The sequence below is a fragment of the Vicugna pacos genome, chromosome 2, assembly GCF_048564905.1.
Source record: "Vicugna pacos chromosome 2, VicPac4, whole genome shotgun sequence".
In the NCBI taxonomy this organism is placed as follows: domain Eukaryota; kingdom Metazoa; phylum Chordata; class Mammalia; order Artiodactyla; family Camelidae; genus Vicugna; species Vicugna pacos.
In genome coordinates, this window is record NC_132988.1 from 93404237 (window position 1) to 93429918 (window position 25682).

The following is a 25682-nucleotide window of genomic DNA, read 5'->3' on the forward strand; positions in this document are numbered from 1 at the left end:
TATGTGGAAATGAATGTTGTCCCTGTTTTAGCAAAAAATCTTGGTACAGTATACCCATCTAATATGATGTTGGGATACAGGAAAGAAACTAGCTGTTTTCTTACCCATTTTATCTTTTCAGACTTTTTGATGCCTTGGAATGATAGGTGAATGGGAAGAAGATAAGGCCTTTTCCTTCCCTTTGTAAAGAGAATGAGACTGTTAGAAGGAGGTCTGCAATAAAATTAGCATAATAAAATCAGAGATATAATGAGTTTAAAAAAAAGAAAATTGTAGCTTCTTGAAATTAATAAATTAATTAGAAATTGCTTGACATTAAAATAGTTTTCTTTAAGCTAAAATTATAATTTTTCAATGCTGATTATGAGTAAATATTCACATTGTAAATGTAAATATTATCACTACCAGTATAAAGTTAAATAAAGTATTTGTGGTAGTTTACAAATAAAAGTTCTAACCTTTTAGTTGTAATTTTTTTTGTTTTGAGATTTGGAACTTCTTATGAAGAAGGATTATATGAGAAGATTCAGTTTTAAAAACCTGTTAATTGCAAAAGAATTAATTTTGCTTTTACTATTCCATACTTAATTTTTTATAAGCCAACTTAAAAAATTATTTTGTATTTTTCTTGAAGTACAGCATGTGTAGTGTTTAAGAGCATGAGCTCTTGAGTTAAACCTCTTGCCTGGGTTAAACCTTCATTTGCCTTCCCCGTGTCTTAGTTTCCCTGTTGGTAAAATGGGGATATTACAAGTGCCTAGGTCAGAGTTTTTGTGCTGATCAAATGAGATAATACTTGAAAAGCACTTAAAATAGGATCTGGTACATAGTAAGTGCTCAGTAAGTATTAACTGTTATTCTTGTATTTTGACTTTATTGTATGCCTGCATCTGCCTTTAAATTTGCTTTTGCTTAAGTTCCTGTAGGGCTTTTTTTGATTATATAACTGTGCTTTAGAAATTTAGAAATTATATTTGACCCACTTATGTCATAGATGTTTGCTGTCCAGTAAGGGCACTGTTAGTTACATGTCGCTATTGAGCACTTGAGAGTGTTGTACGTGGGAGGTACAGATTTCAAAGACTTAGTACAAAAGAAAAAGATAAATCATCTTAGGAATAATTGTTCAGCATTGATTACATGCTGAAATAATAATTTGAGTATGTTGGAATAAGTGAAATATATTATTAAAATTAATGTCACTAGTTTCTTCTTACTTTTTTTTGAATGTGGCTCACATTTTATTCCTATTACACATGCCTTATAAACAATGAGACACATATTTATGAAATAACCTTACTTTAGAAAATAACCTACTTCAGGTACATTTGTTTATATTAGTATTTGGTTCTTTAGGCTATTTTATTATATAGAACTTTAGGCTTATCATTTAACTCCATGACACACTTTTCACTGTCACTTTCTTTGATTAAATTTGTCTTTTATTACTTACTGATTTTTTTTTTAATGGAAGTACCTGGGTTCGAACCCAGGACCTCGTGCATGCTAAGCAGTGCATTCTACCATTGAACTATACCCATCCCCCCATTACTTACTGATTTTTAAAGTACATTAACTACAGTAGTTTCCCAAATTACAGGAAAAGGAAAAAAATTGCTTGTAAATATCTTCATAGCTAACCATTGACTGTGTAGTAAAATGTTCTTGTAGCTTGGTAAAAACCCAAATACTTGTACTAGGTAAATATATTTACTTTTAGCTGTTGAATGAAGCAAGAGACCTTGAGTTTTGTTTGGCATAGGCGACCTTTTATTATGTAATTTCATCAGGGGCTGCTGGTGCTTGGTTGAAAATAGTGTTGGTTTTCCCTGTCTTGAGAATAGTTTATGACTGTAAATTTTCATTAAGCACATAATTCCAGAGGCAGATAGTGCTCTTGAAGTTAGGATTATTTCAGGGACATTAAATGGGAAAGAACTGGGAATGTAGTGTTCTCCAGGTTACCAGGTAATGTCAGTGACTTGTGACTTGGGAAAATAGTAGCAGAAAATTTATTGGAGGTAGTGTGTAACATTCTTTTTGCTAATTTTTAGAGACATGTAGTTTTGTGTACCAGTTAAATAGAAATAGATTTTGTATAGGATGGAGAGCTTTTCTTAGACCGTTTTCAGGGAAACCTAGAGTGACTGAGATGGAAAATTTCCTTAAAGTGAAAGGAAACTTAAGAACTGTATATTATATTTTATTGATCGTACTTGTTCAAAAATTAGTATTGATTTGTGCACTAAGACTATAAAAGAAACTAAGTTTAGCATTTTGGGGGATGACTATTTAGATTAATATTATTTAAATTATCTAAGTAACACATTCTCACTGAAAAGAATTAAACAATTTAGATAAAATGTTCCATTCCCTCATTCATCCCTTTTGCCTTACATAGCTATATAAATTAAAACAGATATACATACACACACACAAATACATGTGTACATATATACATACACATATTTGAGAGTGGCATCGTGTAACATTTCTCCAGCTTGCTTTTTCATAACTTAATGTGTTTCATCTCCCTCCCTTTCCTCTTTCCTTCCCTCCCTCCATGTCCCCCCAACCCTATTCTTTCTTTCCTTCGATACAGAAAGATCCCTATCTCATTCTTTTAAACTTCTGTATAGAATTTAATAGGATGCACTCAATTTTTCTCATACTCTTATTTTGGATATTGGATTATTGATGTGAACATACTTAGTTATGCTTCATTACAATAGAACCTAATTAACTATCAGTAAGTAGGCAATTCACAATGAAAATATAATCACTTAGAAGAGAATAGTATCTCTTGAGGTTCAGTGGCATTCATTTTAAGAATGTAGTTTATCTATCGGTATAATGAAGAATAGAGCAGGGCTTCCACTTTCTACTTCTCAAGCCCTTTACATTTATCCTCATTAAATTTCTTTCTGAAGTAAACGCTTATGTTTTTATCTTGTTAGATTCCAGGCTTTTGTATCCTGATTCTGTCCTCTATTTTTAAAAATTTTAAATTTGTGTACTTTTATTTAACAGTATTAAGTTCTCATTAATTTATTTAGCAGATGTGATGTGTTCACTGTATGTGCACAGTACTGTACTGGACAATCTATGAAATAGGTAGAAGAATAAAGCTTAGTCGTGTCTTCAAGGGCTTAAAGTCTATTGGGAAGATCTACCTTTTACATAAAAATTGTAATACAAGGAAACAACAAACAGTGATAAAAATATCTTCCAAGGATATTTAGACATTAGAGAGGTAACTTTTGGAGGTTCAAGACACATTTCCTGGGAGAAGGAGAGATTTGAGATTATATTTATAGAATTATATTTATAAGAGAAAATCTACTTTTAAAGTTCAGTTTAAAATTTCACAGTTACTTACCCCAGATTAATACTACCTAGTATTGTACCTTGTATTTTCTTAATTATAGTATCTTCTGTGTTGGAATCTCTTACTTTGAGACCCTTGTGTCCACAGTGAAAGGCAGGGAGAATTCTATGAGAATAATGTTAAAACCAATTTTGTCTTGTACACTTTTATAAAATTTTTTTTCAAAATACTTTTTTTTTTTTAAATTGAGGTATAGTCAGTTTACAATGTTGTGTGAATTTCTGGTGTACAGCAAAATACTTTTTTTTACTGACTTCATGAAATGGAATAGCATCATTTATAATTTATATTTCCTATCTGTCTCATTTGATCTTCAAAACTACTTAATATTTGGGTTTGCTTTAAGACTTACTTTAAAAAAGCTTATTCTCAGAGAATCAATTTTCAATCTAAGGTTGCACAAAGCTTCACTCTGCAAGAATCGGTAGTTATTTGGATGTCCCTCATTCACTTATTTTCTTCATATTAGCTGATATATATCTAATCTACAAATTCGATAAACCTATTATGTATCTCTTTCTGAATCAGCAGTAAAATTGTTTAGTATTAAGGGACATGTAAAGAAACCTTTTTCAAAATCGACCTGATCCATTATCTGTACCCTGGATACAGCTTTTCAGTGTCTTATGAATAGCTGTTCAATTGCTTATGAATCTTAGTATCTACTGTTACTTTCCTTGTATTTCTCCATCTTGCCATCATTCATTGCCTCTTAATCAAGGGTGATTTTTGCCTCCCAGAGAACCTTTGGCATATATGGAGATATTTTTGATCATCACAACTGGCAGGTTCTGTGGCATCTAGTTAGTAGAGGCCAGAGATGCTATTAAACATGCTACAGTGCACAGGAGAGCTCCCTACAACAAACAAATATTTGCCTCAAAATGTAAATAATGCTGAGGGTGAGAACCCTGCCACAGCCTATTGGAAGAAAATTTGGTAGATGCTTTGTTGAAGTCCTGACATCCTTGTTTCTAGTATTTACCTCATCTACTAGTCCCGTAACTCATAAAATAAATGGTGACTTAAGCCAGCATAGTTGATTTTCAGTGAATCTCTATCTGCTTCAGTTAAATACTCTTCTTTTTGACCTGCTCTTGATATTGTTGCAGAGAATTGTCACCAAACCTTTCTACTTCTATAATTCTGTGGTTGTGTCTTTCTCTTTTTGACAATTAGGACTCCATTTCTCTTCTTTAATCTTTAGAGACTTCTTCCATTTTATATAATGATTCAGAGGTTACTCATTGCTTTAGCAATTTTATTCACAAATTCATTTTGACGAAAACGTTATTAGAGCTAGATGCTTTCTTATAAGCATTTTTGCCTGGTTTGTTCTTCAGTCCTTTTTCCATAGTGCATATTTGAGACCTGAAAAGAATTCAGTGGCATATGGAGAAGGAGAATTGAAAAGGACATAGTGAAAAATGAAGCACTAGGGTGTCTGGAATGATTATTGAGTGTCTGAAGCATCTTTGAAAAAGAAGACTGTTGTTTGTTCTGTTAACACGTATTTTGTTGTCGGGCACTTGTAAAACCATGAGAGACACAGGATTGTATTCCAGAATGCTAAGGAAGTAGGATTACATTATGAAAATGTCATTAATTTAAGTACTGATAAAATAATATATAGGTGATTTATACTTGGACTTAATACTGAAATCAGCATTGTTATATCCTCCCCTGTGCAGGGAAGTAGAATGGGAACGGAAGTGGGGAATTGCATTGCTGAACCACTCTTGTAACCTTTTTCACCAGTCAGGTTTCCTCCTATTGCCTGTTTCATGCCTTAGAGTTTTAAGAAGCTCTGGATAGAGTACCTGTGGCCAGTTGTCCAGCCTTCCCCCTGCTAAGCCCAAACCTTTTTCTTTTTCTGGGAGAAGCAGTGGAGGAAGGAGGAGCGTAAGTAGTGAAATGTTCCATTTTCTTCATTGCTTTCCCAGTAATTAAAACCAGCTGTGACTTTCCATGGACGGTATTCCTGCTCTGGTGGGGACTTAGCACTTACGTGGTAGATAACATCACAGCACAAACTAGTACTTTTTGTCTTAATGTTACTTACCTACCTCACTAGACCTCATGAATTATTAATAGCTTTATTCTTAACATATAATCAATTCCATTTGATTCTAAGAGGATTTGTTAGTAAAGAATCATGATATCTCCAATTTCTTGATTAAAGATGAGCAGTCTCAGTTTTATTTCATTATACTGCAGTATATCCTATTCACCACATAAATCATTTTGTGATTCACCATAAAATGTCCGGTTCTCACACCTCATAACTGGTGCAGCAATGGTATGTGTAGTTTCTCTTCCATCCGCTTAATTAAGACTGAATATGCATGAACCTTTCTCTATGTCCACAACCAAAATGACAGTATGAATTTTTGACTCAAGGAAGTTTCGGAAAGGAACTTAGTAGAAAAAGGCTCTACACACTCAGATTCTCTTTTTGGTTTTTGACTTGTTGCAAAATAAATTATTTTTAATCTCTATAACCAGATTTCTCTGACATGGTGTCTGTTGGTTTCTGTGTATTTCGGACTGAAGGGAAAAAAAAATCAGAATCCCAAACTCTCTGCAGTGGGAACTTCAGAATTAGATTGTTTTAGAAACCTGCCCATTATTTTCTTACTCTTTCATTTGTTTTCCTTCTAAATAAATGAATGTATCTAACTCAAAGTGGCAAAGCAATCTTCTCTTCCAGGCAACTCCTCTGCTCTGCATTGGATAATGCTAGTTTTCTTGGTGATTGTTACCACATTTGAGGTTATGTTGTATATAAATAAAAATAAATGATGTTTTTAGAAGGAGTCAGGTATCCTGGGGGGAAATTCTGAGTGTTCAATTGCCCATGATTTTCAACTAGGTCACAGAAATTTGAGTTAGATCTATTTGTCATTATTTTATTATAAGTTTCTAGGGAGAAGAGAACACAGTTTTGCCTTTGGCTTCTGACAAGGCAGAACAAATTTAGGCTCATTAGAAAACAAGAACAAATGTTAAAAAAGGAAAACAACCGTAACTTTATTTGGAATGTTTCACCTCTACACACTGTGTAGGATCGTAAGGTACTTATTTTATGTGAGGATGGTCACAGCAACACCTGGTAAATGACTATCTTTGTCAGGGAGCTAGTTGCATTGTTCTAATCCTTGGCCTTCTTTGCCTTCTTTCTTCAAAATATATTGGAATATAGCCTTCAAAATATCAAGGGCTAGCTGAAGGGGTCTTAAGACAGCTTGCTCAGAAGTCATAATGTGGAGACAGCAGAACTGCTGCTTTCTTCAGATTTTCTAATGTAATCAAGCCAAGATGACAGAATGCCTTCAGATATGCCTGTGACTTTATAGAATATCTATCTATTTTCCTATATTCACCTTGATGAAATCCTCTATATTGATAAGAAATATCTTTATGCCCAAGATCATGAATTTACTTTTTTGGTGTTTTTCTCATAACTATAGGAAGTTTGGAGAAGTGCACAAATCACAGGGCACTAAATAAGTGTCAAATCAAGCAAGTTGATTTTTTTTTCCTTTTTGCATGACTGTATTTCACTAGAATTGCTCCTGCTTTCCAAGGAGCTTGGAGAGCTATTTATTTTGTGGCTAGTAGAGAAACAGGGACCTTGTACGATTTTTGCTTAGTACAATGAAAACATATTTGATATTTCATATAGAATACTTCATATTACATTTTTACTCAGTATCTATGAAAATGTTTATACAATTATATCTGTGTTTAGGTATAGTATAGTTTTTGGCTCTATAGCTTGAAGACATTGTTAAGTTTAAACCCATGTATTCTAAGCCAAAAATTTAGAGAGTAGCTCTGCTACCCTCCACTATTGTAAAGAGATCTCCAATAGAGAAGGCTGTGAAAAGAGGCTCCCTTTTAGGCGTGACATTTTATACCTATAATGTTAAAGCTGACCTACAAGAAGAAAGTGATGTATTTTTGTTTTTTTTCTGCTAAATTTTGCAGTTTTTATAATTTTTTTTGAGCTTTGAAATTTGGGCTTAATTTTTAACTTTTGCGTGAATCCATCATGTGACTAGACCACAATTTATATAGCCTTTCTGGTTTTAATTATTTTTGTTGCTTACATTTTTCACGTTCTTAATAGTGTGATAAAACATTTGTATATAAATATTTGTCAACATCTATGATTATTTCCAAGAATTGCTATGCTAGAGGTTATGAGCTTTTTTAAGGTTCTAGACATGTTTTGCGATATTTCTTTCTAGAAGAGTCATACTAGTTTACACTTCCATAGTTAGTGTTTATATTGATACGAACTCATCACATTCTCACCAGTGTTGAATATACTAATTAAAAAACTCTATGTAACTATCCACAGATTCTCAGAATTATAGAAGGGAAAATCTTAAAAGAGTTTGGCCCAATGTTTTGCAGAGGAAGACAGTGAATCCCAGATAATTAATTAAAATAGTAATAGTAAGTTGAAGTGAGGTTAGAATTTTAGTTTTCTGGACTTTTGGTTCATGTTGTTTTCACTAGAAAATGTATTATTTTTTGAGTATCTTTTATATTTATTGAATGTCTATTATAACATGGTGAGGTGCAATATTGGGCACTTTGATTTTTAAAAATCTAATATTCCCAGTGACCCAGATGGTGAGTGGTTTGAAACTGTCTTACCATTTATAGAGAAGAGGACCTAAGGAAGGAATGAGGGCAGTCTTCAAATGCTGAATGTGAAAAAGGATGGATTAAGGAAAATAGGTGAAATTTACAGGAAAGTATTTCGGCTTAATGTAAGGAAGAACTCTTCTAAAGAGTACAGTAGTGCTATTCACCAAGCAAAGAGGAGATCACATTGAATTACATTGCTCAATTTTGGAAGTATTTAAGCCCAGTCTGTATGTTTTTCAGCACTTTGGAAAATGGGATCCATGTATTGAATAAGAGATGGAACTAGCTGACTGAAGATAATGCACTGTACATAATGTGGTAGAGTACCTGGCAGGTAGTTTAATGCTCAATTATGGTAACTATTATTAATAGTAAATAAATAAAAAATACCATGAAGTCCCTGAAGCTAATGACAGAATTAACAGAGATGCTGATAAACAATGACAGAAGTAAGCAAAGAAAAATAGGAGGGAGAAGCTAAAGCCAAGCCTTTTCTGTCTCAAAGCCAAGGGAACAGGGAGTTTCTAGGAGATAGTCAATTTGTTTTAAAATATTAGATGTAGGTTAAAAATAGAAGTACAAAATGCAGACAAAAAGTATGATGAAGGAAGTGAAAAATACGTAATCACCTATCTGGAGATAAAGGTTGCTAACATTTTATTCTTTTCAGATCTTTGAAATTCTGGATTTAAAAAGCAGAACTATAAATATATAGATAGGTAGATATATATACATTATTAAGCATTCTGTCTTTTGCTTTTGTCACTTAATAAACATACGAATATCTTCAGTAAATATGTATATACATTATAATTTTCTGATGCTGCATAGAATTCCATTACATGGTTGAACATATTGATAGATATTTAGGTTATTTGTTTTCCGACTTTATAAACAATGTTCACTTATCTCTATCTTTGGTGCCACTGTCGTAGTTGAGGCTTTCTTTTTTGCCTAAATTGTGTTAGTCCCTTAATACTTCCTTTATCTTTTTTCTGCCCTTTTGCAGTCTGTTCTTTATACTTTTGAATGAACAAATGCTACAGAAACATTTTTATACATATGTCTTTGTGTATGTGTTCATTTGCTTTATTTTGTTTTGTTTTTAGACTAATTTCTTAGAAATGGAATAGCTGGGTTCAGTTAATGGATATGCAGTATGTGAGGTTTTGATACACATTGCAAGATTGCCCCCATAAAGATTTTTAAAAATTTAATATTTAAAAATACTGTTGTGAAGGTCCCATTTTCCTACACCCTTGCCAACAATCCTTTTAATCTGATAGTCTTAGAAATTCTTCTATTTTTTATTTTTTTATTGAAGTACAGTCACTTATAATGTGTCAGTTTCTGGTGTACAGCATAATGTCCCAGTCATGCATGTACATACATATATTCATTTTCATATTTAGAAATCCTTGATCTCACTAAATTTCATGTTAGCCTATTACCTGTAAATGTTTACAAGATTGCTGGAGAAAGGGTTAAGCTAGGGATTGTAAATACCTGAAATACCATTGTTTCCCTTTCTGAGGCTGTACCAAGTAGCAGTGATTGATCTTGTCTGAATTAATTTCTTAAGGACAGATACAATATTTTACATAATAAGGAAGTTCTTATGTAATGAAGAAAGAATAACAGGAAAACAGTGGTCACCTCAGTCCATTCAGTTCTGGGACTTTCTGTCATATTCTTTGAATGCATGGCTAGATGTACTGCTTTTGGCATTTTTTTTAATGGGGAGAAAACTACTAGAGGACTACCATTTCACAGAGACAACTTAATTTTGTTCTTTCTCTGTTAATGGAATCCCTCTTGCCCAGAAGTACAGTTGTTGAACTTAAAGCAAGCCAAGTAATAATTATAAAATTTAATAAGCTCTCAGATAAGATTAGAAGTCTTATCTTATGTACACTAGATATGCTTTTAATTTTGCACTTACTGCCTAAGGAGATGTGTTGGATGTCGGTACTTAGGAGGTCTCAGTTTTGTGGTTTTCTTACTTTGTTTTTAATTAAAGCCAGTATATCAGCAATGTTTTTGTTTTGGATCTTCCCTTAAGGGCATTTTGTGTAGTTTTGACTGCTAAGGTAGAGTAGTTTGGTGTTGAGTGCTACTGACTTGGTTATGCTACAGCTTAACTGAGTCTAGAGGTTTAAAATAGACAAACCATTAATTATTAATAAATGGGGTTTCTATTACATAATAATTCATTATGTTGTGATCTTAGAGAGCAGGAAAGGAGTTTCAGATTCCATTCTCAGTGGTTACTAGGACTATTATGGGTGTTTGCTTGGCTATTGTTCCTAAGTGGAATGGTGATAATGTCACCTAGCTTTTGCAGAACCATCTGAATCAGATGGCAGAGGCAGAGAAGAACTGGTTGTCAGATAGGGAGAGCAGAAATATGAATGACTGAACTTAGTCTGTTGACTCCTGTCAACACATGGTTAAACTGAAATCAGGTAAGTGTATCAAGCTTTGAATATGCTTAGAAAGGTTGATGAATGAATTTTTAGTTTAAGCTTAAAGGTAGATTGACTATAGTTGAAGATAAGAAAAACAGGTATGCTTTAATTAAAATCTTTGATTGCATTTGTTGTAAGCAAAATGGAATTTATTAGAAGGCCATTGTTGTATCTCACTGAGTGCAAGAATAAATCTTTGTACACATTAGTTCAGGGGTAAGATTGGGCCCACCTTGTTCAAGTGCCCACTCTTTGTCCAGTTTATGATGGCAAGGAATATGGAGCCATCTAATAAACACATCTATGGTTATTGGAGGCCCTTGGAGGGCAGGGTAGGGTATAAGTTCTTAGAGAAGGTGGACTTGTAATGAACTCTGTGGGCATCCTCAGAGATGTCTACTATTCTCTTAATTTTAAATACTGCATTACTTTTTGCATTCAGTACTCAGGAACCTGTAAGAGTTAGTTATGCTTTGTAAAGTTCACAGTTTCATTTTAATATGAATAGAATTAGAGAGTAAGACTAAATCCTTTTTGATTTTTACATATCTTAGGTACTTTTTATGTTTGAGATGGCAGCCACTTAGGAATAGCATAATGCTTTCACATAAGACCCTTAGCAAATGCTCTTGGTTGAATGAGTACCTGAGCAGAAGTAAGACCCATTGTATATGGTCTTGCACCGAATTTATAAAGTGAATTCTCCCTCCCCTACAGTGGCCTACTCTTCACAATTGCCTTTTAGATTTTTCTTTCTATTGGATTTCTCTTTATTAGGACAAAGTAAAAAGCTTTTTATCTTGTGAATCACTGAACCAACCAAAAAAAGTTTACTAAGGCCATTTTGAGGTGCATTTTTTTGGTCTCTAATTATCTAAACATTGTCATGACTGCTTAGAAAGACTTCTAAAAACAGATGTTTAGTGGAAACTTTTTAGAAAATAAAATGTAACAAAACAAAGTCAAATGAATAGTGAGATATTGATAGACAGTCCACCTTCAATATATAGCTAGACTTTGACAGCTTCTTTCTACCTCTGCAAACACCACCCTAGTCCAAAGTCTTCAACATTTCCTCTGGAACTATGTCAAGTAGCTTTCCAAATGGTCTCCCTGCATTTGCTTTTATCCCTCAACAGTGTGTTCTCTAAGGGATATGACTTAAGTTGGATTACTCACTGATCTGCTGAAAATTTTCCAATGGATTCTCATTCTAAAATAAAATCTATTTTTTTTTCTATGTAAGTCCCACAGTCCTCTACCTCTCTCACCTTAGCTGTTATGATGGACCCCCTTCATTGTGCTGCAGTCATAGGGACCTCCAAACACACTCAGTTTAAGGCTTTTGCCCTTAGGGTTTTCCTTGTCTGAACATTCTTGCCTCAGGTCATTCCATTTCAGGGCTGTGTTCAGATGTGGCTTATCAAAGAGGCTTTTCCTGACTATCCTATCTAAAAGAGCACCCTTCATCACTCTCATTCTTCATCCTGTTTTACTTTTTCTTCAGAGCACTTACAGCTTGACAGTATATTTCTATATCTGCTTTCTCTTCTAGACTCCACGCTCTGTGAAGGCAGGGATTTTTGTTTTTGCTTTGTTTTTTTCCACTGCTGTATTCTCAGTGCCTAAGACACAGTGGATACTCAGTAAATATTTGTTGAATAAGTGAGTAAATAAATAGGGTTGTGTACTCTGGGCGGGGAATGGTGTATTACGGACCTGGCATTGGTAATTGTGAGGATAACTGTTGAATTTATCCAAGAGGAAGAAAAAAGAATCCCATAGCTCTTGTTTATTTTTCATAAAGTTGATGGAAGTGGTTGTTTTTATAATTAGAATTAATGTTTTATCAAACAATATTTGGTTATATTCCCCTTAAGATGAAGAAGATGACTTTGTGTGTAAGAAGGCAGCCTCCAAATCAAAAGAGAATGGAGGATCTACAAATAGTTACCTTGGAGCATCAAACATGAAAAAGAATGAAGAATACACTAAGACTAAGAATAAGCCTTTATCACCGATAAAACTTACTCCTACATCAGTGCTTGATTATTTTGGAACTGGAAGTGTCCAAAGATCCGATAAGAAGATGGTGGCAAGCAGAAGAAAAGAGGTGAGTGGTCTACATGTGACCGAGAGTGTTCAGGATTTGTACCTGTTCACTGTTGTTAATAAGAGGTGAAACTTGGATGTAAGTAGATCAGCATTTTATTGATGAAAATAATTTTCCTATGATTATGGGTAAAATGTATTGCTGTTACTTTGGAGGATGAGGAAGTTAGAGTATCACACATTTAAGTTGTTCATATTTGAAAATGAAAAAAGATCATTTAAATCTTAAGAATAAATTGTGTTAGGATTTAAATACTCAGAATGCAAACCTGTTTTGCTATTTATCTCAGTCAGATAAAACTGAACAATAAATTTTTTCCCAAACGAGGTCATAAATTCATAATGTATGAATAGAGTCTACCTGCACTTTTACCTTCTCTACTTTGGCTGATACTGGATTCATCTTTTTCTGGAGGTTTAGGAAACAGACATGCAGATAAATTAGTGAAAGTAGTTACCTACATTCAAGCCTGCCAGATGGGGTGTGATGATTTCATTGTGCCTCCATAAGACAATGTAATCATTCTCATATATTGGTTTGCCAATGTTCTGGACTACTTCTAAGCCAAGATATTACTCTATAGGTTTTTTTTTTTTGGTACTTCTTTTGAACATTTCAGTAGAATTAAATGAGAACCATCTGTCCGTAGTATATTTACTCATTAGGAAATTGGATATGGTCAGGGAGTAGCCATGGACATAATTTTTTGGCTGGTGTGTGTTGAGACTGTTTCATGACTAATATACTTATCCCTCATTGGTGTATTTATTCAAATTATGGTTAAGAAAAAACACCTTATTTTTAACTTAAGGTTTATGTTGATATTGCTTGATTTTCTTTGAAATATAGCCTCCACAAAATGCAGATGATTCCAGATTAAAAGATGAAGCTATTGCCAGGCAATTGCAACTTGACGAAGATGCAGAGGTATTGGCATTTTGTTTAGCTATCATTAACTTGTTGTCATGACTTGCTGTCTAGTCTACCCAGGCAGACAGTTAAGATTGTTCTAGTCTAATTTTGGATTGAGCCTCATTGTAAGATTTAATGTGTAAAATAAGTTAAAATCTAATACTATGTGAAAATCTAAATTTATATGACAGATAAATTATGAAAGCAGAGGATAAATATTTAAAGATTTATTATTATGTTTCTTTGAATGGAAGCTTCCTTTAATATAGTTAAAATGATTTCATTTGCTCTTTTCTTTTTCACTGTGGGCAATCTCATTCACTCCTGCGGCTTTAAGTACTATGTATATGCAGGTGATCCCTAAATCTGTCTTCAGTTCAGAGTGCTTTCTGTAGTAAACCTGTTACATTCGTTCAGTAGGTATTTACTGAACGCTTACTGAGTGCATGGCACTCTTCTAGGTGTTAAGGATACTGCATTTAAAAAAAGTAATGTCAGGTCATTATAAGTGCTATGAAGAAAAGTAAAGAGATAATTTTGAGGTGATCAGTGGGGTTACGGATGTTCTGTTTTAAATAAAGGGGTCAGAAAAGCCCCTCTGAGGAAGTGACATTGGGGCACAAAATTAAGCGATAATGGTGAGCTGGCCACTTGGAAGATTTCCTCAAAACAGAGAGAAAGGGAAGTGCAAGTGTCCCGTGGTGACTTGGTGTTTTTTGCCTTGAGCAACTGGGGAATGGTGATATCATTTATTAGTACTGAAACACTGGTGCAGGGAAATCAAGAATTCTGTTCGGGACATAAGTTTGAGATATCTGATGGGTTTACAAATGGAAGTGAAGGGTGGGTAGTTGGATAGAGGAATCTGGAGCTCTGGGGAGAGGTCTAAGCTGAAGAAGTATATTTAGGATCATTACCATTTGAATGGTATTAAAACCAGTGTCACTGGATGCGATGCTGCGGAGAGAAGCAGCTCAGGATTGAGCTCTGGGGCACTGTTAACAGTGAGAGGTCAGGAAGAGGAGGATGATCAGCAAAGCAGATTTAAGAGAGGGGCTAGTGAAGTAGGACAGTCAGGAAAGCTTGGTATTTTATGGAAGCCAAGTGAAAAAGGTAGTTCAGGGAGGAGTGTTCATCTCTGTTAGAGGCTCCAGATGTTGATACCTGCTATTTGAACCCCTTTCCTATTTATTAGCTTAAGTCTTAACATTCTCATATTTCCTACACTATGTTGGAAACCCCTCTGTTTACTTTGTTGAACCCCATGTAGCTACTATTAACATTTATTTAAATGTCTTCTAAAGTTGCTATGTAAATGTCTTCCTGTATGTAGGCTTTAACTCCACCTGCCGGGGCTGTTTGTGTGTCAGCTATTGTGACATCAGGGCTCATTTTAGTGCTTGGCATGGAAGAGGCTCTTGACAAGAATTGTTGTGAGAGAACCGAATTCCAGTCTTTTGGAATATATCTATGTAACTGTTCACGTTTTATTAATTTGGTAGTTTATAGTTTGTGTCTTCAAAATCTTTTTCTGTCTTATTCAGTTACACTGAATTATATAAACTACAGACAGTTACTCAAACGACTCAAGGTAGCACAAATGGCCTAGGTAAAATTGTGAAGTCATTTTTAGGGACCTGACTTCTCCTTATCTATCCCAAATACTGGAGGCTTACCCTGTCCCTCCCAAAACAGGTGTGGTATTTTGTAGCACAATCCTGTTTTCCCACTTCTATCACATTCTTTCAAAATCTTGTTTGGGTAATAGGTCTGATGAAGGACCCTGAGGGTGTTAATGACTGACTGATAATATCTTTCTTAATTATCCCTCTAAGAGTTTCTATTTTCCTCTCCCCCTACACCTTTTTGTTTATTCATTTAGTACATATGTTTTCAGAATCTAACATGTAAATCAGTATGTTGAATACTATCAAACATTATATTACAATATAAGACTTTTGATCACATGATGCCATAATTAACAATAATGAATTTCTATTGGAAGTATTTAAATTTCTTCTATATTCTAAAACATCTAGAATCCTCTTTACTAGAAGTATTCTACGTAGTGTGAAATTTTTAGAAAAACAGTATAGAGTTCAACCAGAAATCCTTGTAGGACCACTGGAAGTTTAGAGTTTGAAGAACCTTTGTATGATGAAGATTTTCATATTGTTTTTAGAAATTAAATGTGCGATTCAGTTATGGTAAAGAAACATTAGGCAACAGAGGGTATATTGATGTGCGTCTGGCTTGCTTATAATTCTGTGTAGCTTGAGTTCATTTTATAAACAAGAGGAGGCTTGGTAACTGAGTTCTTACAAGGCTTATGCCAATTTCAAAGCCTTTTCTTTTGGATTGGGTGGATTTTGGGGTCCTTTCCTTTGTTTGAATAATATAAGGAAGCTTTTGTTCAACGTTGTATTAGGCCTTTTTATCAGAGGGCATAAAATTAGTTTATGAGAAATACATTTTACTTCCACATGTTCTCTTCTGACGTTCTCTTCTGGCAGAGCTCCATTTTACTGAAAGTAAATATATTTGGAAGTAACAATGAGGTAACTGGAATGTTTGTATGTTGCATTAGTATGTTAGGGAAACTGATAATGACTTAAATTTCAAAAGTCAGAACAGATAAATTACTGCTATCTTGTACAGCTGAAACTAATATAATATTAAGTCAACTATACTTGAATTAAAAATAAGTCAGCACGTATACATTTGAATTAGTAATTGAAAATAGAAGTTTAATGGTATTAGTGATAGTTGCATTTGTATATATCTTACTGTACTGTGTGCAAAGAAAGTATGTGATTTTCTTGATTTCTTAGATTCACTGTTTTTTTTGTGTGACCCCTCTGGCTCCCTGCCTCTTTTGTTTTTCTAATTAGGATAATGATTCTTTTCTGAGCTCTTCTTAGAAATTAAAATAAATGAAAATGAGAGATCTGTAAGTGTTGCCCTGGGACCATTAAGAAAAAGCTAAAGACTGAGAACCTTATGCTCAGTTTATCTATCATGCCTGTAAAACTAGAAATATATGTTCTGAAATCTAATTTGGCTTAGTGAAACAAACCTGCGATGCTTAGCTGTTAAGTGGAAAAATATCATAGATACTTTCTGGAAAATATTTTTCCAGTTTCTTTTAATTATCATGAACCAAACATTTTAAAACTTTCATTTACAAAAAGAAAAAAAGAGCAACTCACTGTGTTAACACTTCTTACAGCTGGAGAGACAACTGCATGAAGATGAAGAGTTTGCCAGAACATTAGCCATGTTGGATGAAGAACCCAAGTCCAAAAAGGTGATGTTTTACCAAACATTCGCACTTTGTACAGTACAAAACAGTGTTCCCTTTCAGACCTGTGTATTCTAGGCTCTGGAGATAGAACCATGAGTAACTCTTCTAGAGAATAGCTAAATTATTCTAATTTAAAAAAAATGTTTTTGGGGAAGCTCATTGAGAAACTTATTCTTCTAAAGGAAGGTTGATAGAGCCAAAGCCAACCAGAATCCTTCTTCACAAAACAACAAACTACAGCTTTTACTTCCTCTGTCACAAAGGGATTCTTATGTACTTGTTCAGAGACTAGCACTTATAAAGATTCCTATAGAACCTGAAGTGTAGCAACTTTAATGTTAATTACTATCTTTTTTTTGAAGCACAATTTTGCTATTTCTTATTAGCTAACTTTTAGGTCTGTATTAGGACAGTCTCAAGTAATAATGACTATTGTTGGGAATCTCTGAAAGCATCAAGATTTTTTTAAGCACTTGATCTCTAGAAAATTAGCCTTATTTCTGTTGAATCACCTTCTGTTAATATTTTCAGTATCAACATCTGACTATTTTAAAAGATTTTACGGCAGGCAAGTGTAAGACAATAGGGAATGGTGGGGATTTTGTCATTGGAAAAGACTTACTTCATCTACAGGCATTCAAATTTTAATTATTTAAAAAAATACTGTGTCACGCACCCCAATTTGTGACCTCTTTGTAAAATGGAGTTTTGAAGGACCAGTGGAGAGAATGGACTTTCTTTTTCTCTTTTGAGAAAGTACTCTTTATTTTACTTTTGTGCTTTGGATTCTCTTTAATTTAGTCTTTTGGGTTTAGATTTTAGTTTTTAACTGTGTAATACTAACAATTTGAGAGTGGAGATGAAGACAGCAGGAACAAGTCTTCTGTTTTCCCACAGAAGTGGGGAACAACAGGGATAATTTTTTATAGATGTATCTTTAATACTCTTTCATCTGTTTCTTCATCTGTAAAATTAAAAGTAATACAGTATGCCTCATTTTGTCCCAGAAATTTCGTGTATGAATGAATGAAAATTTATTAGATTGTTCTGGTACTTTGGAAGGTGACCCTTAATCTTTGGTCAATTTTAAAAACATATTTTGTGGTAATAGTTTTCATGTTACTTATTGCATTTGACACCTTTTCTGTTTTCTTAGGCTCTAAAGGACCCAGAAGAGAGAGAGATGTTTTCATCTGTACAGGCCAATTTATGTAAAGCAGTCAAACCTAAATATCCTCATAAAGGTAATACTAGCAGAAAAAAGCAAGCTGAAACATTTATCTTTATAGAAGAAAATTCATGTAACCTTGTTTAAACATTCTGTTCATAATTGCCTAATATTCTTAGGTAGATATTATTTCATAGGAGTACTAGAGATGTTCTACTTAGATACTTTGGAAGCTGTTTGGATATTAGCTGGTGCTGAGTGCCTGTCTGCTCTATGATTGTTGTGAGAAATGTGTTCCTTTCCAAGTATAGTGCAACTGTGTGGACTTCAACATATGAAGACAAAACTAGATGCTTCAGGTTCCTAGAGTTGATTCAGAGTTGTACTGGTCATCTGAAACTCTTTTGTTTGTTGTCTGTAGATTTTATTTTTTAGATATCTAGTTCTGGTATCTATCCAGCTGCTAATGTAGGTGAGCTTAATCTTATAAGTAAATCTGTTCATATAATTTAAGTTTTGAAATCCCAGGATAATTTCAGATGACATTACAGATAGAATTTTTATGTGACATATTCTAGTTAGTAAGTTTTCTCTGTGTGAATTTCAGATCATTGAAGTTTATCTGTGGAATTAAGTCCATGTTCTCAGATGTAGTTTACCATATCATTTCAATTAATGAGCAATTTATATTTAAAAAGACATACAGATCCCTTAATTTGATCCGGTTATACAAAGAAGTAACATAGAAATATTTAATTTTTAAAAATAAATGTTCTGAATAAACTGAAGAACTAAAATATTAATGAAAATCACTATATACTGTGTGCTATGAAGATTATTCAGTTGAAAAATGAAAAAATAATTTTGATATTTTAATAATCTAGAAATGAGTATCATTTTCTAAAAACAAAATTCATAATCTTTTCTTTCTTCCCAGTAAAAGCAGAACAATTTTCAGATGAAAGAAAGAATTGCAGTCCTAAGAAGCGAACTAAATGTGAAAGTTCAAAAGAATCTCAACATTCCAGGTCATCAGCTCATAAAACAGGAGAAACTTCTTCTCCAAAAGCCAGTTCCAAGCTGGCAGCTTTGAAAAAAAGAGAAGAGTGTTCTTATAAAAAAACAGAGCCTATGGGCTCAAAAAGAAAAGAAAATGCCATTGAACTGAAAGAGACCAGAACTCCTAAGAAAATCAAAAGTTCTCCAGCTAAACAAGAGGTAGAAATTTCTCAAAGTGTATCATTTTGGGGCTATGTTTTGATCTGGGTTTGATTGTTTTCAAGTTTCATTTCTAACCTTATAAGTCATTATAGTACTTCTAAGATATTATCTTATTTAAAGATACTGTTGTAGTCTATAGATTATTAATATAGCTAAATTAGCCAATATTTATTGAGTGTTAACGAGTATCAGATATTGTGCTAATACATGTGCTATGTTATGTAATTTTCACAGCAACCCTGTGAGATACTTACTTTTATTGACAGCTTTTGAAGATGAGGAAACAGGCTGAAATGGTTTAAGTAACTTTTCCAAGATCATCCACCTAGTACGTGGCAGAGCCATTCTGAACTTAGGTCCTCTGAGGCCAAAAAAAAACAGTATCACATGGTGGCTCTGAGCACGGACTCCAGAGCCAGTTTCGGATCATAGCCCTATGACACTAATGTGTGACCTTTGTCTGATAATTTCCCTTTTCTCTGCTTTGGTTTCCTTATTTGTAAAATAGGGGTAATAATAGTGCCTAGTGAGTTAATATAAAACCATTTGGAACAGTGCCTGATATATAGTAAATGCTGTATAAGTTTTTGCTATTATTATTAAAATAATTATTATTTGGATTTTTCCTGAATGTAATCCTTTTTCTCCTGTTTAACAGTATTGAGATACTGAAATCATTTTCGAAGGGAAAAACAGTGAAGTAATACAGAAGAGTTTTCAAAAATTTTCTTTGTTTTCATATATATTTGAGAGTTGAACGGTTTTGTAGAATTTCCAGTTTGGAACCACCTTACTAGATTCATAATGAGAAGCCACTATTCCTTCAAGCCTCTTAGGCTTAAAAGCAGAATATTATCTATTTTAACTGCTTATCACCATTATTTTTTAGTGCAGAACTGTTAAATAGTGATGATTTCTAGATGCTTTTGTTTTTGGTCAGTGGTCATAAATATGCTTAAGGGAACAATTAACTTTTTGGTCTCAGATTTTTCTTCACTAGATACTTAGCTGGTGGATGTATGTTTTCCTTCAGGTGCACTAAACATGTTTAATTTACTGAGGCTTGTCTTATTAAAGGAGAAGAAATCTTTAAATGATAGTGTTACTTATCAAAGTTGGCATAGAAATGATTCAGAGAACTTTTACTTAAGTAGTTTTGGGAATATGAAGTATTTTATAAATTCAGTCTATCTCAGTGAAATAATTTTGACTTCATAAATGGGTGTGCTTCAAAGTTACTTTATAATTTGTTTATAATTCTTTTTTTTTCATGGAGTTAATGTTATAAATGAACAGTTTTCCCATTTTGGCATCCATTAGATTTTTCTCTGAAGTTTGTTAAAAATATGGTTTCCTAGGACATGTGGTCTGGGCTGGTGTATTTCAAAAAGTTTTTCAGATGGTATGAACGCACACCAACATTTGAGAACCGCTGTTAAAAAGTAGGGTTAAGGCCTAGGATCATCCCATACTGGCATATTAAACTCAAAACCAAAGCAAATCACCCCATTTTGTTGATTAAATCATTTATTTGCATAGAAATGGTATTTTTTGTCTACTCTCAAAGGGATTTGAGGTGGCTTACAAGTTAAAAATAATGTAAATTAGAAAGTAGAAAAAACGGCAGAGACCATTCTTAATACTGGTTCTTAAATCAGAATTACCTAGAATATTCTCCAGAATACACATGCCTCAGTCATATCCCATGTCTCTGAATCAAACACTTGGAGTGCATCCAAAGATACATATTTAAAAATTCCCCAGGATTTTCTGAGATACACCATGGTAAGATCCTCTTCAGAGAAATAGAATAGGAGAAATTAAACACAGAAGGAAGGGTGGTGGCATGTAGAATTGCCTGCTGTTTTGGAGCAAAGCTTGGCCCCTATATGAGCCAGCTGTTTATATGAAGCCATTAATTCTCAGACTGCAGTCCTCATATCCTCAGGAGTATAGAGGAGATGTTATTTTAAGGGTATACAAGGCCATTGGATAAAAATAGGATGTTTTCTTGTGTGTTCAGGTTGATTTGGGAAAAAATTAGTTATTTCCATTGAAATACACATGATATATTATGAATAGAATTTAAAGTTCACGTGAATTGTTTTGGGGGGGAAGAGGTAATTTGTTTTTTAAATTTATTTATCTATTTACTTATTTTTAGACGAGGTACTGGGGATTGAACCCAGGACCTCCTGCATGCAAAGCATACACTTTACCACTTGAGCTATACCCTCCCCACTAAAAGTTCACATGAATTTTTGAAATAAAATATACTTTTTTGTTTTTTTGGGCTTGGGGCTAGCAACTTGGCTTATTCACCCTGTCCACCCTGAGGCATGTACCTTTAGAGAGTGTCGAAAGGTCAGAGAAGGGCTGATTATAGGGGTGTTTATAAGCTGGGCATGTGTAAATTGGGGAGTACCTGTGTAGCTAAAAATGTTACTATCAAGACCAAACACTGAAACGACTTACTGTTTATTTATTGATGTGTATTTAATTTTACATGAATTTTGCATGATTTTATTCAGTTTATTTTCCCTCTCCCTGAAGTCTATAAGTCCTGAAGATTCTGAAAAGAGACGCAGTAATTATCAAGCTTATCGGAGCTACTTAAATCGAGAAGGTCCCAAAGCCCTGGGCTCCAAAGAAATACCAAAGGTAAGAGTACTGAGGGGATGTGTCAGGGCCTCTGCCCTGCGAGTCCATGTGTGTATTCACTATATTTACAGCAGCAGATAATTAATAGTCAAACATTAACAGAAAAGCCTTAGTCACCATCTTTACAAATTACAGATGTTTATTCACCTTATAAATCACTGCTTGATACTTACAAAAAATTTCCTTTAAGTAACATGTTGCCCTGCAAGGGCTGAGCTTTGAAGATGTGGCAGTCACAGGACTAATGCTCTTTGCTGTCATGGTGCTTATGATCTAACTCAGGAAAGAGACATTAAATAAATTATTATTTAATTATAATTGTGATATGTGCCGTAAGGGAAAAATCAAGATGCTCTTAGGGAGTATAACAGAGGAAGCTGGCCCCAAGGGGCGTTGTAAGTGGGGGAATAGTATGGCCAGGTTTGTGTTTCAAACAGAGCATCCTGGCTATGAGTATAGAGTGCAGTGGAGCGGGGAATAGATACAGGGAGCTCCCTTAGGAAAGCTGGTGAGAAGTAACAGAGACTTCTCTAGGGCAGTAGCAGAGAAAGTATTGAAAAGTGAAGTAGTTTCAATGGAAAAGGTAAAATCCTTAGGACTTGGTGATGATTGGAAGTGGGGTTGAGCATCGAGGATGGTGTCCTGGCTATTGGCATGAGCAACTGGGTGGGTGCTGATGCCGCTGAGGCACAGCCGATCTAGGGAGATGATAATGAGTTTGTTGTCACCATGCTGGCTTTAGATGTATGTGAGATAGCCACACGGAAATGTTAGGCAGACAGGTTAGATATGCAGGGCTAGAACTCAGAACAGAAGTCAGGATGTAAAAACGTGGACATATTGGCATGTAGATAATGTGTGAAGTTATTAATGTCACCTGACCAGCAAGTGCAGAGAGAAGAGAGGGCGGCCTTGGGCCTAGCTTCTTCATGAAGCAGAGGAGGATGAAACTCAGACTGTGAAGAAGCAGCCACAAATGTGGGAGAGAAGCCTGGTAAAGGTGGTGTCACAGGAGCAAAGGCAAGAGAGATTTTTTTAAAAAATGATTAAGAGGAGATGGAAAGTTGTCCACTGCATTTAGTAACATGACTGATCAAGAGAAGTTTCAATAGAATGATAGAGGTAGAATCTGATGGAAATGGATTGAAGAGTGAGTGAGAGGAGAAAAAGGAGGCAGCATAAGTGATAGATTTTTTTTTTTCTAAGTTGGTTGCGAAGGGGAGAGGAGAGAGAGGACTTCTACCTACAAATAGAAGGTGGGATTTAGAGGGAAAATGTGAGTGTTTTTAAGGTAGGAGATACTTAAAGCGTGGTTTTTGTTTTTTAATTTTTTTGTGTGTGTGTGATGGGATTGACGTACCAGAAAAGGAGAGACTGAAGGTTTACCAGAAAGAGAAGAAGAATCAAATGTAGTATGAGGTTTCTGAGAATGTAGAAGGGCAGGAGATTCAGCGCACAAATGGAGATCAGTAGTTCCCCTAAGAAAAAGGGGGAGAGATGAGCCTTACAGGGCTTATAGAAGATACCAGTCTTGCCTCCTGCACGTAGTATATGAAAGACTAAGAAAGCCTCTGCTTGAGAGGACTCGAGGCAAAGTGGGGTTCTTAGTGGGGCAGCCAGGTATCAGTGAAGGCAAGGCCATGGAGGGGATATTGGAGAAGAGGTTGAGAATGTTGGGTGGTTTGTTGGCCCTGCGGGAAGAGTTCTAGAGTGGAAGGGTTTGGTAGGGAGGCTAGAAGTGTGGAGATTGGATAAGTAAAAAGATAAAGCCACAGTGTGTGATAGTTCAGGAGATGATAGTTAATTAGGGTGTGTGGGATAGGGGTTTGCTGTGGCATTTTCTAAAGTTACTTTAAATTTCTTGAGAAGAATTTAAGTAGTTTAGTTTTTACAAGATCATTTCAATCCTAGAATCATAGGGACTTTGAGATGTAGTTAGTCAAACCTTTTCTCTCCAAGCAGATTTATGGCTTTTTTTTTTTTAAATCCCCCAAGAATAGTTCTTCACCTGCATGGTGAGGGATTGAACTTGTATTGGGGCAGTCTTTGAATTTTGTTTAGTTTCTTCTTTTCAAGCCTGTTTTAAGTCTGTGTTGATCTCAGTTCTCTATTAATAAGTAATTTCGAATGATTTACATAATTTTCATTTTGCTTGGCTGTACCATATTGAACCACTGCAGAAGTAAAAACAAGTCTGTAGCTATACACATTTCCAATTAAGATTAAATGTCTCTTCCATCCAGCTCTCTTTGGCCAGTGTTTTTTGTATTATCAAGAGATCTTTCCAATCAAGAGATTGTATGCTTTTGCCCTTAAGTTACTCACAGGTTGTTAGATTTAGTATGGGGTGGGGGGGTAAACAGCCAGAGAGAAGAGCAGGAGTTCAAACTTGTTTTAGTTTTTTCAGAATTGAAACTTTACTTTTTTCACAAAGATATTCTGTAGGTGCATGTGGTTGTTTACTTAAAGTTATACAAGTTAAGCAGTAGTTTAAATATTAAAAAAAAATGAGAATAGTATGAATGGATAATTTTAATAAGCTTTCCTAACCATATTGGATGTATGGTTTTATCAGTTTATTAACTGTTAGCCCACAGAAGAATTTCTCAGGATTTCATTTCAGGCTCTGCTTATTTGCTATTAAATTTCCTGCAGATTTTTCATGCTGAGATTATTTATGATGTCAAATGAGAAGAATCAACTTCCTGCAGTTTTAATGCCAAATATTTCTTTGGAAAGCTCCATGTAATTTCCTCTCTGCTTGAACATTTTGGTTTTTAGGGAGCTGAAAATTGCTTGGAAGGCCTTACGTTTGTAATCACAGGAGTGCTGGAGTCCATTGAACGAGACGAGGCCAAGTCTCTAATTGAGCGTTACGGGGGAAAAGTAACAGGAAATGTCAGCAAGAAGACAAATTACCTTGTCAGGGGTCGCGACAGTGGTCAGTCCAAGAGTGATAAGGTGGGTACTGCTGTCTTCTCCGCACAGGGAGACAGCCTGCTTGCCTTGGCAGGCCCTTGATGTGACCATTGGTAGTAATGTCCTTTACACAGAGTGAAATGAAGGGGAAAAATGAAAAAGTAGTTTCTTCCCTGCATTATTTTTTTCTCCACACAAGTGTTGTTTGGCTTCTAGCCCAGGATTCTGGTTTTCCAGTTGAAGGCACAGTTCCTATTTACTTGGCTTTCTTAGTTATTCCAGTTAAAATCTTTTTTTGAAGAAAGAAGCAAGTGCAGTTTTCCTCTTTGTCTAGCCCTAAGTATGCCTGTGTGCTGCTGTGGGCTCCGTCGTAAGTTTTTTCGTTGGAAGGCCTGTTGGGTAGGATGGCATTTAGTTCCAGGGAACAGAATACCTAACTAACTGCGGTTTTGACAAATACCTGCTTAGTTCCTTGCCTTATGAAAATTCCAGAGGTAAGCAGTTCCTGGGGGGTGGTTCCGTACCTCAGAGATGTAGCTAGGCTGCTTCCATCCTCCACTTTTGTTATCCTTACAGTGTTAGCTTTCATCTTCACGCATGTTGCCTTGTGTTGCAAGGTGGCTGCAGCTCTCAAGTTCACATTCAACACAGGAAATAGGGAGCGGTGGCAAGATGTTACGCTGGTTGTGACTGACCTTATACGAGTTTTCCTGGAGGCACCTCATGTAGAATTCCACTGAAGTCTCATTGGCCAGACCTGTCACATGGCCATTCAGAGCTATGAGGGAGGTTGGGAGGATGAGGACTTTGTGATTCTTAGACCAGTTATAAGACATCCCTTGGAAATGGACACATTGGAGTTCTGT

At 34.9% G+C, this 25682-nt stretch overlaps 1 protein-coding gene across 3 annotated transcripts in view; it reads left to right on the plus strand.

The window, feature by feature from the left end:
* Window positions 1–25682, plus strand: part of RFC1 (replication factor C subunit 1) — a 63801-nt gene that overhangs the window by 20936 nt on the left and 17183 nt on the right. For all 3 annotated transcript variants that reach the window (XR_012062158.1, XM_006209753.3, XM_006209754.3), the window contains exons 5-11: window positions 12399–12631; window positions 13481–13558; window positions 16773–16850; window positions 18004–18091; window positions 18953–19233; window positions 21790–21897; window positions 24679–24858. Coding sequence is in view for 2 of the 3 variants with exons in the window: in XM_006209753.3 (XP_006209815.1) it covers window positions 12399–12631; window positions 13481–13558; window positions 16773–16850; window positions 18004–18091; window positions 18953–19233; window positions 21790–21897; window positions 24679–24858 (1046 nt within the window). In the remaining variant the exon portion in view is untranslated. The remainder of the gene's footprint in view (window positions 1–12398; window positions 12632–13480; window positions 13559–16772; window positions 16851–18003; window positions 18092–18952; window positions 19234–21789; window positions 21898–24678; window positions 24859–25682) is intronic.